The sequence below is a fragment of the Mastigoproctus giganteus genome, chromosome 11, assembly GCF_048544385.1.
Source record: "Mastigoproctus giganteus isolate SK-2022 chromosome 11, ASM4854438v1, whole genome shotgun sequence".
Taxonomy (NCBI): domain Eukaryota; kingdom Metazoa; phylum Arthropoda; class Arachnida; order Uropygi; family Thelyphonidae; genus Mastigoproctus; species Mastigoproctus giganteus.
This window is the reverse complement of record NC_143585.1, coordinates 148,506,718-148,524,156: the sequence shown is the minus strand read 5'-3', so window position 1 is coordinate 148,524,156 and position 17,439 is coordinate 148,506,718. Positions and strand designations below refer to the sequence as shown.

The following is a 17,439-nucleotide window of genomic DNA, read 5'->3' as shown; positions in this document are numbered from 1 at the left end:
TTTCTGCAAACATCCAACCACCCCCAATCTTATTAATTATAAATGTCTTAGAGCAAAAGCTCGTTACATCAGATTAACATTAGCATAGGCATTTGATGCAAGAAAGCAAACTTATGCAGCATCAGCCAAAAAAAAAAAAAAAATAAATAAATAATAACCACTTCCACTTCACCCCTCTGTTCGTTCGAAATACCTGTCCAGCTGAGCCTTAAACTTATTTAGGCTATCAACTTCCACGACAAGGGATGGAAGTCTATTCCACCAACCAACCACCCACTGGCTAAAGGCAAATTTCCTCACGTCTATCCTACATCTGTCTTTCCTCAATTTAAATTTATGCCCTCTCAGGTGATTATTCTGAGCAAGAGGAAGAATGCCATCAGCATTGAGCATACTCAAACCATTCAAGGCTTTATATACCTCTATCAGATCACCTCGCCGGTGCCTAGTCTCCAGACACTGTAATTTGCAAAACTTAAGTCTTTCTTCGTAAGAGCACCCCTTTGTTCCATTCACTAATCTTGTTGCCCTTCTCTGTACTCGTTCCAGCATCTCTACATCCTTCTTGAAATGAGGCCTCCAGACCTGTATACAGTACTCTAGGTGCGGTCTGACCGTTGCCTTATACAAGGGAATAATCACCTCCTTATCCCTGCTAGAAAAATTCCTATATATCATCGACAATACACCATGAGCTACTCTTGCAGCCCGTCTGCACTGTTCAGAAAACTTCATATCTGCCTGCACAACTACCCCCAGGTCCCTTTCATTCTCTACCACTGTCAGTGTAGTACCACAGAGTTGATACGTTGCTCTGGGGTTGCTGTTTCCCATATGTAGTACTTTACATTTGTCAATGTTAAACTTCATTTGCCACCTCTCAGCCCATCTGCTCAACCTTTCCAGATCCTGTTGCAGTACCATAGTGTCAGTAGTGCCCTTGACAACCCTGCCAACCTTCGTATCATCTGCCAACTTGGACATTAAGCTTGATATACCATCATCAATATCATTTATAAATACAGAAAACAATAATGGACCCAATACTGAACCCTGAGGGACTCCACTAATAACATTAGTGCATGATGAGCAGTGTCCATTGATTACCACTCTCTGTCTTCTTCCCCTCAACCACCCCTTTATCCATAGCAGCAATTTGCCTCCAATGCCACACTGCTCCAATTTTTGCAGCAGTCTTCCATGTGCAACAGTATCAAAAGCCTTTCTAAGATCCAAGTATATAATATCAGAGTTATTCCCTGCATCCAGTTCTTTTGTGACTGCATCATAGTATCCAATCAAATTGGTCAGGCAAGACTTCCCCTTAACAAAACCATGCTGTGTCTGAGCTATAACTGAAGTCTTGTCTAAATGATCCTGCAGTGCTTCTTTAACCAGTGCCTCCATTAATTTTCCAGGAACAGAAGTTAAACTAACAAGTCTATAATTACTTGTGTCGCCCTTTGATCCTCCTTGAATTGGGGTCACATTTGCACAACTCCAGTCCATGGGTACTTCCCCTGCGTCCAAGGAAGCTCTCATAATTATGGCTAAGGGTTTGCTTACTTCCTTTGCTGCCTCCTTTAATATAACTAGATAGATCCCATCCACCCCAGGTGCCTTCCTTGTATTTATTTTCAACAATTTCTCCTCCACTTTACTCTCAGTTATTACAAGATTCTGTAGCTTACTGCCAGAGTTGAATACACCTCTGGCATTCCCCTCGCTGAATAATTCGTCATGTGTGAATGTCGATGCAAAATATTCATTCAGTTTGTTAGCTACCTGAGCAGGATCATCAACAGTTGACCCATCAATATCAAGTGGACCAATCTGATTCATCCCCTTCCTTCTAAAGTTTACATAAGTAAAGAACTCTTTGCTGTTTTTATTTGCATCCCTTGCCAAAGATTTCTCGTAATCTGCCTTCGCCTGCCTAACCTCCTTTGTAACTTAGTTACAGATCAACTTGTATCTATCATAGTCTTCTGTGTCACATGTTAATTTGTATGTATCCCATGCATTTTTCTTCCCTGCCATATGTCTCATTAGTTCATCTGACATCCATTTAGGCCTAAACCTTGAACAATATTTCTTAGTTGGTATGTAAAGCCTAGTAGCTTCCATTTTGAAAATGGGAAGTGATCCTTTACAGTGTCAGTAGTGGAGAATGTTTTCTGCTTCAAATGGATAGAAAGTACTTGTCAATATTCCATCTTGAAATAATGTCAAGTGGTCGGAAGACAGTAATGAGAGATGTTTTATTCTGAGAATTCCCATGCTGTAAAATCAAACTGGAAGCTGCCCTTTGTTACCGAAAGTAATTCTGTAAGACACAGCGTCTTACAAATACCTTAATCTTGGAATAAGAATAGCGAGTAGAAATAAAATAATTTTAGAAATATTTCAATTAGTGGGAGTTGGCCTCTTGGAACAGCACATAAAGCATAGATGTAAACATCGGTATTGATTTCTGCATCACGGTATCAAATTTTGCATTTTTTCCACTAGTTAATATTAGAATTTCATCAAAACTGTGTATCGACATTCTGTAAAATAAAAATAAAAACTTCTCGGAAGACTTCCTGTGTGTTTCAAACATAATATAAAACTATCCTGATTTTAACCTATTTGAATTTTCTGGATCAAACCACCATCGTCATTTCCTCTTTCTATTTGCAATCAACACTATACATAAATGCAGAATTCATCCAACTTGAACAACATCCATCTTGAAACTGGGAATAGAAAAAGTGAGTCACTGTTAATATCCAATGAAATGTTGGGAGTGCTCTATCTAGTTTGAAACAATCTGATGTTAGGAATGTTACATGTAGTTTGCTGTTTTGGAGGCATTCACAACACCAGCTGATGCTCATATTTCAAGCACTCATCTAATATAGTCCTAAGGCTTTAGAAAAACAGAAATCTGAGTTCGGATTATTATTATTATTATTATCTATATAGTGCAAGGAAGCCCGAGGCTTATGCTGCACCAGTCAAAAAAAACTTCCCGAGTTATCCTAAGAGAGAGAGAGAGAGAGACACAGAATGAATCACCAAGAAAGAGAAGAATGATGATATCCAGCTCAGGACCCTGGGTGTGGCAAGCCCATACTCACTAGGTGAGAGCACCGTGTGTGTGTGTGTGTGTGTGTGTGTGTCTCTCTCTCTCTCTCTCTCTCTCTCTCTCTCTCTCTCTCTCTCTCTGGTGAAGCTTTCTGAATACCCCAAATATCTAAGGCTGTACAGTAGGGATATTGTTATGAACACAGCTTTGACTGAACATTTCTGAAAAAATTAATCTTCAACAGTATCTTTCTTGAAGCAATCAGAATGAGTTGATGCCTTATGGAATAACTAAAACAGAAATTCACAGACAGAAAAATGTTAGGTAAGCAAATGTTTGAAACCATACTCTACTGGGTAAAAAATCCTGTGGGTATATTTTAATATGAAATGTGTATTTTGCTAGTGAAATTTAATTTCTAATGCAATGTGCATCAGTGGACTTCAAGAAAACTTCCTGATTTTTGCTAAATGCTTACTGTTTTGACCCAAACACCTTCTGTTTCTTCCTTACAAATGCCTAATCACTAGCGTTTTGAAAGGCAAAAGTTGGCTCTATGAAACTACCATGTGAAGACTGGAAGTGGATACTTGGAATAAATTTTGGGAAGAATTAGACAAATTACTAGGAGGGTGGGAATGGCCGATAAGGTGGGTACATTTTTTTTGGTTGTTGCTGTTTATAAGCTTGCTTCCTTGCATTATATTATTTGTGATTATTTTATTGATTATTTGACAGAAAAAAAAAACTAGTACAGTAAGATCCCTGTATTTGCGGGGGATACATTCCAAGACTTCCCGTGGATGGCTGAAACCACGGATATAAGCAAACGCCTGCTGACCCCATATATAACATGATTTTCTTGTATATACATGCGTATAATAAAGTTTAATTGATAAATTAAACACACAGTAAGACATTACCAACATTAAATATGGTAATAATAAAGTACAGCAAGCAGACTCGATTTACCGGGACACTTCAAGACTACAAATTAATAAAAAAAAATTTTAAAAAATCAACCAGAAATCATAAAATTCAAGTAATAACTAGAACAGATATTTTGCAAGTTGTAAATAAGCAACAAGAAATGGTGTTATAAGTCGTCATTGGAAGATTAGTGTACCATTATCTTGCAACCCCTGCTGTCTTCACACCTACCGCTCAAAAAAAAAAAAAAAAAAAACAACACCCCAAATGTTTAGTTTGATTTAGTGCGTCATGTTGATTGTTGTGTTCCTTGCCCCACAAAAGGACAAATTTTGTTTCGTTATTTGTCAGGGATGTCGGATTTTTTTTTTTTTATAGTAACTATTTTTTTTTTTTTTGTTGTTGTTGTTGTTTAGAAATCGCGAAAATGATGGGCAAACCCAAGAGTTGTGCTTTCAATTTAAATCAAAACTTGAAATTATTTAAAAGTTTGAAAACAGTGTATGCGTTAAATCTCTGAAGAACCATTATAATGTTGGTGACCAAACCATACGCGACATTGTAAAAAAATAAAGGGAAGCATTGTATTGGACACGCGAGTAGTACGTGTTAAGTTTTTTCTTTTTTTTTTTTTCCCGTGGTTAACCGCGGGTAACTGAATCAGCAGATATGGGGGCACAACTGTATACTTAATCTGAAGATCTGATCTGCCAAGAGCTTTTGGAGATAGTCTTCAAAGAATTTAAAAGTTTTGCTATTATTGCTTTTGGAATGTGGCATGTTATTCTTTCCATTTGAAAATGGCCACACATCAAATCTTCATCTAATTTACAGTTAGCTAATTTACATATGGAGTGCTAATGGAGATGGTTACATTAAGGGAAAGGTGCTCAAGAGCAAACCTGACACCATCAATGAACTTAGGTAAACACCCTCTAAGAGATTGCAACTATTTAAGAGGACATGCTATATGGAATATTTGATACAATTTTGCATTTTCACCCAGTGAGACTGTTTCTGATATGTGTTTATAAATAAGATTTTAGTGAAACTGTTTTCCTCCCCCCCCCTCTTCCATCCAGAGAGTGACTCATCCTGTATGTAGAAATCTTGATTTTTATTATTAACAGATGAATAATAGATAATTGTCATTTTCTTATTTTTATATTCTTGGAATAAAGAAATAGTTTCTTAGAAACTCAATATTTTATTGTTTACGCTTTGCAGGAAGAAAACAAATAACAATCAGTGGTGGGAGCTCTTTGACCAAAATACTTCACGATTCTATTATTACAATGCTGCTAATCAGAAAACTGTTTGGCATCGGCCTCAGAACTGTGATATAATACCATTGGCAAAACTGCAGGTTTGTTTAGTAATAGATAGTCGTTTCGTATGTTTCTAAAATACCAGTGGAACAAGTTAAGTTTTATGTTTTTGTGTTGGGTTGATAGGTTATAAGGCCACTATCTGTTTTACAAAACAGGTAATAATCTGTAATAATAATCTAATAATTTTTTATTAAAATAATTGTATGTAGAGTATTTTGTGTTAAAAAAAAAAAAAACTAGTCTTGTTTCAAAAAAGTCCATTAAACATTTAATTTCAAGATACTCACTTGCATACATTTGCTTTCTTAATTAATTAGCAAAGGAGGTATACAAGCAAAAAAACTGAGCAGCATATTCAGCCTTAATGTTTTGTGTTGCACATTCAACCAGCATGTTTTGTACTACACAAAAATTAAATGAAAACGGTGTGATCAACACAATAGAAGTTGTATCGGAAAACATTTGTACACGTGTGATGAATCTGTGCTCCTTCTCTAACTAGAAGCAGTAATTTGTGCATTATACTTAGTTAAAAAAAAAAAGAGTTATCATTAATAAAAGATAGCTGATATAGCAATAACAGATATATCATGAATAGCTGAATTAATAGAACAAACTTATCTGTGAGAGGATATAAACCTCCCAAACACTTCCTCGTTCACATCATGAATGTATACCCTCTCAGTTCCAATCTCAGTGATGTCCATTTCCACTTACAGTCTGCCAAGCTCCACATACCTTTTTCTGACAGAATTCCAGCTACTGGTTGATTCAACCACTGCTTATCACAGTTGTCGTAATTATTCACTGTACAAATTCCTTTTGCTAATCACTTGTGCATAGGTCTGCTCTGATATTCCTTGTCAGAGACTTAGTAATTTGGAATCTCCTTTTCTAATAATCTCTCTCTCTGCCCCATTCTATCAAATTCATCTGTTGCCTATATTGTTTTCCAAACTCCACTAATCACTCGAAACTTTTTTACTTCATTTCTTTGAAACTTGACTTTTTTTTTTAATTTCTACTTTCCTAACTGCAAAGAAATTTTCCCTTGGCAATTTTAATGTTTACACCTCCAGCTGGCTCTGTTTCATAATCAAATGAGCCTATTTGGTCAAGATGCTGAGGCTTTTGCCATTTTGGGACAGTACTCGATGGTACAGCATACCGGTACCTTTATTAACAGTGACATGTGACATTTGAATGCAGTGCACTTCGAAATTTGTAATATTCCGTAAATTTTTTTCACATGTTTACCCACTGTTCAAATAAGCTTAAAGTCATTTGCATAACTAAATTTGCATTTTTCACTGTCTTCTGTTAAGATATTTTCTATATGAAACTTTATAACCATTTTTAGAATTATAAATTACTCAGTTGGACCTTTGTTTAACAAACCCCCTTTATAGCAAAGTTTTTTTGAATTCCCCTTGAAAATTACTTTTAAAATTAGTTTCTGTTTAGCGAAGAAAATTTTTACATAATGAACGGATTAGGAGAGACTTAACTTGGTATGCACAGTTCACACTTCTGGCCTTTAGGCAATTAGTGCTGCTGCACGAATTAAGAGAGCTAAATGGGTTTACCATTCTACAATTTATTGGTACATACTCGTAAAACTTATCTGACCACCTGTCCCACATATGGGTCAACGGTGACCAGATCAAGGGGCATTCCCGATGCTGACAATGGGCTCTGGTCAATCTTCTATTGCAATGGTGTCCAACCTTTTCTCGTACAGGGGCCATATTCAAAGTTAGATTTCCTTCGCAGGCCGCACTGAGTGATTCAAGAAAAATTAGTGTGTTACATTTTCCATATCGTGTTACATGCAAAAGGAAGTTTCTGTTTTCACGTTACCATTTTTCATTTTCAGGCTATATATAAAAAATGCAAGTTCCCAACACTTTTATGTGTAATAAATCTTAAGTCAGTAATTTATTTTTTAGATTTTATTAAAATTATAAAAATATGAATTTCTTTTGTTTTTTTTTTTAAAGTACCTTATTTTTGCTTTTAAATGCTCACTTCAGAAAATTTACAATCTGAGAAAGATCACTGCTTTTCAATATTAAGGTGAATAAAGAAAATATGATTGCCCCTAAAATTGAAAATATTCGAAAATTTTATTAAGTTCAATAGACGATAACATTTATTGAACAAAACATTTAATGAGAAAATTTTTTTGATAATTTACAAAATTTAAAATGCTATTTAGTTCACTTTCCGCATGGGCCATATAAAATTAATTAGCTGGCTTTTGGGTCGTAAGATGGACATCACTTTTCTACTATAAGTGCTCTGTTCGAGAATTAGGAGAGAGTGATTTTCTTTCTTTTGCTCTGACAAATAATCATCTGTTGTTTTGCAGAAGTGGGTTATCAACATTTTCCGTATATTTTCCCTATCTCTGTTTACATGGTTACAGTACCTGTATATCTGAATGACACTGACATTTTGGCCAGTTTCAAAAAAAAAAAAAAAAAAAAAAAGAAATTCAAATTTAAGAACTAGTGACAGTATTGATGACCAGAGAAGGAAAATGAGGACAACAAAGATATTAAACTCCCTAACATGAAATGTTGGCATTTGGTGAGAATGAAGTTAGAATATTGTCAATTAGGTTACAGTTAAATGAAAGCGATATAATTTGTGTGGTAATGTACTTAATTTGTTGTTCTTATTCCAAAAAACATTATTACTGAAGTAACAATATCAGGAAATAACTTTTTAGAGTACTTTTCATATCCTTTTAATTTTCAATTTTTCCTGATTTCAAAGAATCAGTACCGGCACCTATTTTTTTTACAAAAAAAGCACTGCCTACCAAAATACCAAACAACCAACACTCTTGATTATTTTCTTAATAACAATCCTTCCAAGTACACAGTCGATGTGAGTCCTCTAGGCACCTTAGGTCACAGCAGTTCTTATCAGCCAACTCATTCAGCACCACCCTTCACTAGGGAGGAAACTTCACTAAGTGCAGAAGGTAGTTAGATGCATATAAAAAGGAAGATGCCTGGTGGTGACTTCATTGTAGGTAGGGCTATCCAGCATCTGTGAATAGCTCCATCCACAGTTCTTATTGTGCTGTACAATGTTTATTTCTGGGAGGGCACCTTTCCAATTCTGTGGAAACTTGAAAATCTAATGCTTACCCCTAAAAGCTCCTCAATCTGTCTGATCCACATAAAGCATACCATCCCATTGCGCTCGCTCTCTCTCTCTCTCTCTCTCCCTCTCTCTCCCCCCCATCTTGGAAAGTTGTAGAGCATCTCCTGATTACTAGAGACTGACATGCTGTGTACTGCGCTGCCGAGGCAGTTTCCTGATTACTAGACTGAGTTTTCAATATTTTGCATTTAAGCTGATCAGTGTTCGTCGGGATGGTTTTAAGAAAGGCTTCTCCACCATCCAGGCCTTAACCATCACCAGGGCTGCCCACATGGTTTGATTATTAGCCCATCTGCATGGAACATGGCTCGTTCTTTCCCTAATATTTGATTATTGGCCTATCTGCATGGAACACGGTACTTGTTGAATGGATGGCTGATTCATTCCTAATGTTGTCATTTCCTCTTAAGCCAGTGATCTTATTGTTGTTGTGGATGGACCCTTGAGAATGACCTTGAGACCCACTGCCAACAACTTATTAAAGGAGCTTCTGACTTGGGCCTCTGCTCACAAACTTATGCTTTCTCCAAACAAGTGTTGCACATTAATGCTGAAAGGTAAGCTTCATGTGCGCAGGCCTCCCACAACGTGATTTGCTTCCAGGACAAGAGTCTCTAAAACTACCACTCTGTTAAACATCTTCACACTATCTTGGATAACAAGCTTACCTTCATGCCACAATTTCAGCTTCTCAGAGGAAAAAGTGAAGAAGTACACTCACCATCCTTCTCACCAGAATTACAAGAGTAGACTGCGATTTGAAGGACAGAGCTCTTCATTCGGTCTACCATGCTGTTTTCTTTCCTGTTGTCATTTATGCAGTGGCAGTTTGTTCCACTGCATAGATAAAGCCCATATAACTAAACAACTTCTTTACATGCCGAAAGCCATTCCTTCTTCAACTTTCATTCATTCTGCAATCCACTTTATTCTGCAATTGACCTTAAAATCATGTATTTTAGCTACACCTAAATATTAAAAAGTCTTTTCCTTCTCTCTCTCTCTCTCTCTCTCTCTCTCTCTCTCTCTCTCTCTCTCTCTCTCTCTTCTCTCTCTCTCATATAGGGGTTCTGTTTCTGCTGCATGCCTTTATTTCAGATATTTCCATGGGCACTGTTGTTCTGAATTGGCTTCTATAATTCTCTCTTCCCCCTCTTTCAAACTAGTCTGAACGTGTGCCACAGCCTTTTACTGTCCAACTTCAAACTCACCGAACCAACTTTTCTTTTTCCTGATTTATTTCTTCAACTTCAGTTTTTTTTGGAACAAACCTTCCTTCACCCATGAATTTCCTGAAAATTACAATCTGCAGAAATTTAAATCTAATGTCAACAATTATCTTCTTTCATCTTCTCAACCTTCAACCCATGCATGGTACTAAGTACCATAGATTCTAATACCTCTCGTGTTTGGAGTTTTCATAAATAAAAAAAAAAATAATAATAAAAAAAGAAAAGAAATCCAAGTACTGTAGGTTCTAATACCTTTTGTGTTTTGGGTTTTCATTAAAAAAATCCGCTTCATTCGGAAGAAAACACCTCCTTGAGAAATACCAAAGTTATTTTCTAGGTAGTAGCACATTAATTATAACTGTATGATTTGGATATTATACATTCGTGTAAATTCAGGTATGAATAATGATGGTGGCACACTATGACCATAGATGCCGATGCATCTAATAAATCCCCAAACAAACATGAATAATGAACCAAGAACTTTTCATTATCAAAAGGATTAGCATTAAGATGTGAAGAGGCAGTATATACAGGGTGATTCACTATCAGTGTGACAAACTTGCAGGAGGTGTAGGGGGCACAAAGACGAATCGGAATCACATAGCATTGCAGGATCCGAAATGCCTTTGTCATGTGGTAGAGGACATTGAATGGGAGGTCGTGTGAACAGCGATCCTGCTGGAAGGCAGCATTTGCGAACCGGTTCCTGAGGCAGTAGGATGGACGAATATTCAGACGTTGAACTGGCCGACATGCACCTCGCGTATGGAGCTGCGGACTGTAACGGGCGTGCCGCTCTGCACTTGTACCAGGAACGTTTCCCGCACTGCCTTGCTCCTCATCATACGATTTTCGCACTTGTGCACAGAAGGTTATGTGAGACTGGTTGTTTCACTAGAGGTACCATGAATCGAGAGCGAACGACGAGGATGCCAGACAACGAGGAGAATGTCCTACGTCTTGCAGAAGGCAATCCGAGTACGAGTACTCGAGCGATAGGCCAACGATTGGGTATTTCCGAATCCACTGTATGGAGGATACTGTCAACAAACCAAATGAGTTCATACCATCTGCAACGCGTCCAATCATTGGAGCCTGTGGATTATCCACTCCGGAGGACTTTTGCTACTTGGTTTCTTCAACAGAAACGGTTCGCAAATGCTGACTTCCAGAAGGAACGCTGTTCACGCGACCTCCCGTTCAACATCCTCTACCGCATGACGAAGGCATTTCGGACCCTGCAATGCTATGTGATTCCGATTCGTCTTTGTGCCCTCTACACCTCCTGCAAGTTGGTCACACTGGTAGTGAATCACCCTGTATACCGCAGCTGCTGAATTGTATATTAGAAATGCATTCTTGCATCTGATGTGGTTTTTGTGAGGCATCTAAAGGGTAGAAAGGTAATTGTCTAGCCCAGAGGCTTGCAGACTTTCTCACCATGAGCTACTTTTAAAATAAACAAGGTCTGGAGATTGACATATCCAGTTTTTTTTTTTTTTTTAAACTGGTGTACCTCTGTCTTAAAATAAAATATGCTGGTTGTAGAATTGTCATTTTAATTATAAAAAAATATATACATTAAGTGGTAGGAAAAAAGAAAATATTGAAGTAAACTTAAAAACTAAATTTGTCAAGTAATTATAAAATTTTCTGGCATTTGAATTCTCCACAAAAGTATGCAATAAAATCCCGTTACAATGAATATTGTTATAATTTTGCTATAAAGGAAATATTCAGGTACAGCATTGTTTTCAAAGTCCTATTGCTAAAATGTAATTGTTTATAGTGAAAGAAAAACTTCATTGGAAAATTGTTAATGGCACTTTGTGTAGCCCATATTGTAAATATGACTATGGAAGCCTTCCTTTGAATCAGAAATGGAAGTATTTAAAAGATACTGCAAAAGAATTTTTTTTTTCTGTATTTGAACAATTAAGCTATATTTTATTTATTTATTTATTTTTTTTCAATACATATTTTCAGTTGCAATTAAGTTGAATTTTTATATTAATGTGAGTAAATAATAGTAAGTTGTATAAATATTCTTATAAATAAATTATGCTTTCAGTTTAATACTACGAATAAAATATTTTTACTTGTGGAGGCAGTGTATTTTATAATTTTATTTATTTATTAATAATAAATTTATTTATTATTGATTTTAAAGTTATTATTTATGTAAAATAAAGAAGAATTATATATATATATATATATATATATATATATATATATATATATATTAGAAAAGTGCAACATAATTTATAAAAATGATTTTTTAAAAAATATTTTCAATGATATTCATTAGAATGAAAACTTTGTTAGCAGAAAATGATTTGTGCATTCCCAAGAAGTTTATTGTATTGGTGTTTTACTGTATTATATTTTTATGCACTATAATTGAGAAGAATATGCTTTGGGATCTACTGGTCTCAGAGCTACTGGCTTTAGACATTTTATCCTCACTTCTGCAGAAAATATGTTAATGTTCTTCCTCTTCTGGCAGCTGGAATAAAGCAATTTGGATCTTACTTTTAAATGTTATGCCAACGTTTGAAAATCTAAACATACCTTGCATTCATGTACTGAAGTCTTTACTCCTAAATATGTTCAATGTTATGTACAGATTTATTTTAGCAATAGTTTAAGCCAGTTTTTCTCAAACTTTTTAATGTGAAGACACCCTAAATCCGTTATGAAAAATTCCCGGCACCCCAGCACCAGGTGCATGAGTGCTGGCAGAATATTTTGTAAGGTGGTGCATGTGGAAGGGCAATGAGGGAATTTTTTTTGAAAAATATACACGAAAAAAACGTTTGGCTTTTGGTACAGGATTTTTCAACAAAAAATTTATTATTTAAAAATTGGCCTCAGCACATGTTATGCACAATTTCTATATCTCTAAAATAATAAATTGTATGAAAAAATCAAAATTAAAGAAATAATATTCGATTGTTTTTCACACTTATTTTAAAGTTTTTAGAACAATAAGTACATTTTATAATTTATATCCAGAAACTAAAATAATTCAAAATTAAAAAAAAAAAGTATATATATATATATACAAAATTATATTGAAATTTTATTAATTTTAGGGCTAAGATCCGCTAAGCAAGTATAAGCGTTCGCAGTGGCGCTGTGCTGTTTCAAATACAATGTATGTGATGGAGGCCGACCGGGCTAGCTGGGTGGGTAAAGTGCCTGCCTGGCAACCCAAAGGTCGTGGGTTCGAATCCCGCCTCGGGCTTGGATCAAAGTACTGCAAAAAACCTTGGGAGATGCACTATGGCCACAGAAGCCGATGCTCCAACAACTACCAAAAAAAAAAAAAAAAAAAAGTATGCAACGGACGGCTCGGCTGTTCTGTATGTGTAGGTGTATGTACATAAACACTGCAATGCGGTCAGCAATTATTTCACGATGACTTCTAATTTACACAGTTGCATGAAAATCAACAAACTTTTGTAGTGATGGCCACGATTTAAGCCGATTCTAAATTTGACATTGCGGCACCCACTTTGAGAACCACTGGTTTAAGCCTTTCACTTCTGTTTTGGAAATTGATTACTATAGCAGAGTAAACCAGAAGGGTGATTCTGATTTAACAATAGGCATTTCTTCTGCCAAGGTCATGGATAGTCTAAAACATTTTGTTCTTTTGCTCAGTGATGAAGTGCTTAATGGCTGCATGTCTACGATCATGCACAAATCCCATTGAAAAATGATATTCATAGAAATGCTGAAGTGTTAAAATTTTATTAGTTAGCAGTGCATCATTCAGATTTTGTGGAGAAGTTTTGAGTACTTAGTCATTAAAGCTAATGCAGCTCGAAGAAATCAATGTTTTTGGAGACTTTTGCATTTTATTGCCTTAACTGCCCTATCAAATCATACTCTGTAAGTAGCTTTATAGTACTACGAGCTTGTTATTTTTTTTTTAATTTAGCTAGAGATTTTGTAGGTTATTACTTAATATACATAGAACCGTTGTGTCTTTCGAATCTTGCCACCATTGTTATAGTATAAAATGAGTAGTAGGAGAATTCAAATTTTTAATTGTGGTAAATAGGTAGCTCAAAAGTTCGAATCAATTAGGTTGGCATTAGTTGGATAATTTTATTATATATTATGATTAACTTAACTCCAAATCACTTGTTGAGCATATTTCCGAGGGCTGCTGTTACGAAGATAGGCTCAAGTTCTGCAAATTGCAGTGTCCGGAGAATAGGTACCTGAGAGGTGATCTGATTGAAGTTCATAAGGCCTTGAATGGTTTGAGCAAGCTCAATGCATTTGGGATTCTTCCTCTTGCTCAGATTCTGCACCTGAGGGGGCATAAATTCAAATTAAGGAAAGACAGTTGAAGAACAGATGTGCAGAAATTTCCCTTTAGCCAGTGGGTAGTTGATTGCTGGAACAAACTTCTATCTGTCCTAGTGGAGATCGAAAACTTAAAGAAATTCAAGGGTGAACTAGACAAACTTTTGAAGTGAATGGATGGGTGAAACTTTTTTTTTTTTTTTTGAGTAATGCTAAATAAGCTTGCTCTCTTGCATCATATGCCTCTACTAATGCTAATCTTTGTGTTTATCTAAGGATATAACTAATTTAACGTGATCGTTACAGTATAGCGTAATGTATATTCCGTACTTATTAGTGCAAGGTACAGTCAGTCCTCGTATAACACGTGTTTACACTACACGAATTCGATCATACACGATTGATAAATAGGGGAACGATATCTTATATAACACGAACCGAATTCGCTTATGCACGATTCGCCTTTGTGTTTACAAGAAATGGCAGTCGAACGCAGAATCACCCCAACCAAACGCAACACGATAGGAATGAAGAGAAGATTCTGAAAATGTATTTGTTTTTTATATCAGTGAAGGGGAAACGCATTTCACCATAATAACGTAAAAACCAACACAATTCCAGCTATCGATATAATAGCAAATGCAATTAGATCGAGTTTACTACCAGTTTATAACAAATTCCACTAGCAGGAAATCAACTGGAAATTGTTTTTATTGTTTTATGGTAGTAACCCCTAGAAATGTGCTTTAGTAAAATGTGAGGTGTTAATAGTGTATCTCTGCCTTTACGGTGTTGTTTATTCAGTTGCTACACACGTGCAGCTTTGTTTATGTGTGTATCAAGTGTGCCTCCTCATTTTGTAATTGTGCTTTATTCCCTAAAAATGAGTAAAGTACTTAAAAGGTGTGAAAAGGAAGCTTCCTGCTGAAGACACTGCAGATTCACAGAGAAAAGCAATATCGATAAACAGAGGCAGACTGGGTCAAAAATTCTTACCCGGGAAAATTTATAGTGGCCTCATACTATGGTTTATGGCCAAAATCACACCAGTCCGACTCTGTCGACAGAGAAAAAATATGAAATTGCGAAACACTTTGAGCGAAATGACCAAATGGCCAAAATCACACCGGCCTCTGGCCCACCGGGGTTTCCCCGGTAAGGCTTATGGCCAGTCTGCCTCTGTCCATAGAGAAAAAATATGAAATTGTGAAACGCTTTGAGCGAAATGAAAGACCATATGATATTGTACGTGCTATAGCCCTAAATGAGGCAACACCGAGATTACAAAGAATGCATAGAAAATAAAAACTTTCAATAGCAGGAACAACTCAAAGTGTAATTAAAATCCATTAGATTAAGATACAAAGAATTGGAAGAGATGGAACGGCTGTTTGCTTACGATAGAAGCAAAATCATTAGCAATATTTTATTACGTAATAATCGTAATAAAATACTTACGTATTTTATTACGATTATTTATTGTGTTTGGTAATGTTTTGGTTACAAATGTGTGTTCAATCTTGGGTGGTCGGCACCTAACCCTATTTTTCCCATAGGGCCTGTTGTTTATATTGCACAATTTTGCATTGCACGAGGGTTTCTAGGAACACAACTATCATGCAATACGAGGACTGACTGTATAACATAAGACTAGATAGCATAATACATATCACTGCTTTTAGGAATCTGTTAGATTAGTGTAGAACTGACAATTAAGGATAGATGAATTATGTATAATCCAGAAAAGTTTTAATAATAAATGACATGAAGCTTTCAGGGTTCATCTATCCTTGAATTATGGAATCCAGAATGACAGACCCATTTATTTTCAACTGACAATTAATTAATTAAATTTATTAATCTTATTAATTTTCATTGTTAATCAGTTGTATTCAAACGGAAATCATGCCCCATACTAGAGCAGCAAAGTAGAAGACACAAAGTAGCGGTAGTGCTGTGGCTCGGGGGAGAACCAAAAAGAAGTGATTTCCAAAATCAGTGGCAGCGCTCACTCTTGCTCATCAGGCAACACAGCAGCAACCTTCGTGGCAGAATGCGCTCACCCCAAAGGAGATGGTTAGTATCGGTGATGCTATTGTCATGGAAATAGGAAACATATTGGTGTGGAAAAAGGATAGGTGGAATAGGACCAGGGTATGTCTGCCAGGGGCAAAAGTTGATGACGTTGTAAAGCAGATATCATCTTTTGAGGGTACAAAGGGTGATATTGTTGAACATGTTGGCACTAATGACATTGAGAGTAGAAGATCTGTGGACTTACTTAACAAGAACAGGTCAGTGTTGAAAAAAAGTTGAGTTAGGATTAAATTTAAAAGTGTCTGCAATTCGGCCCTGGAGAGATAGTACCAGGCTCATGGAATAAAATTTTTTTCAACGTGGTCTGTGCTTATTAACTGGAGAGACTGCTTCTACAAAAATGGGATACCCTTAAATAGAAAGGGTGCAAGAATATTTGTTGATGCTATCGAGGCAGTGTTAGGTGTGTCAGAAAACTGTGCTAGCTTGGAAGGATTAAAAGACTAACAGTAGCCACAGGCAGAGGTGAAAGTGATTCTTGCACTGCTTCTATTAGAATGAGCAGCAACCTGGAAAGCAAGGTGCTGGGGATTTCAAGGACTGGTGGGAGTCATCATGGACAAGTAAATACATGGGCTGTGTTGGGTAATAAGAATAAGAACAAGTGCATATATACTTCCATGCACACCAATGCTAGGAGTATAGTAAATAAATTTGATGAATTTGAAAAGCTGGTCAAGACATCAAAGTCATATTGTTGGTATATCAGAGATGTGGTGTTACACAGATATAAGCAGTGCTGAATTTGAGTTTGGGGAGTACAGTGTGTACAGAAAAGATAGATAGGATAGGAAGGGAGGAGGGGGTTATGCTGTTATTTAAGAAACACCTAAAATCTTAAGGAAGTGCATCCAGTTGACATAGACGGATGGTGCAATGTTGAGTCAGTTTGGTGTGACACAAGCACTGGAAAAGCAAAATTGAGAGTAGGAGTGCATTATAGGCCTAATGGCTCCTGATAAGTACAATGAACAATTGTACAGAGAAATAGAGTTGGCCAGAAAATCAGAATGCCTTATAATGGGGGATTTTAACTTCTCAAGTATTGATGGAACTTGAGTTTGATCACTTGCACACTATCAAGGCGTTTGTGGATTTATTGGATGATTGTTTTCTCCAACAGTATGATCGAGAGGCAACCAGAGGGAGTAATCTGATTATCAGCATCTCTTGATCTGATTATCAGTGATTATTCGTGCATTAAGAATTTGCAGATAAAGGAACCACTAAGTGGCAGTGATCACAGTGTACTGATTTGGGATTTACTTAAAGATGTCAT

The 17,439-nt window shown here is 36.3% G+C and overlaps 1 protein-coding gene across 3 annotated transcripts in view; it reads left to right on the top strand.

Moving 5' to 3' along the window:
• LOC150078508 (rho GTPase-activating protein 39-like) overlaps positions 1–17,439 on the top strand; it is a 789,750-nt gene that overhangs the window by 88,610 nt on the left and 683,701 nt on the right. For all 3 annotated transcript variants that reach the window (XM_090385235.1, XM_090385234.1, XM_090385233.1), the window contains exon 3: positions 5,228–5,366. In XM_090385235.1, the coding sequence (XP_090241361.1) occupies positions 5,228–5,366 (139 nt within the window). The remainder of the gene's footprint in view (positions 1–5,227; positions 5,367–17,439) is intronic.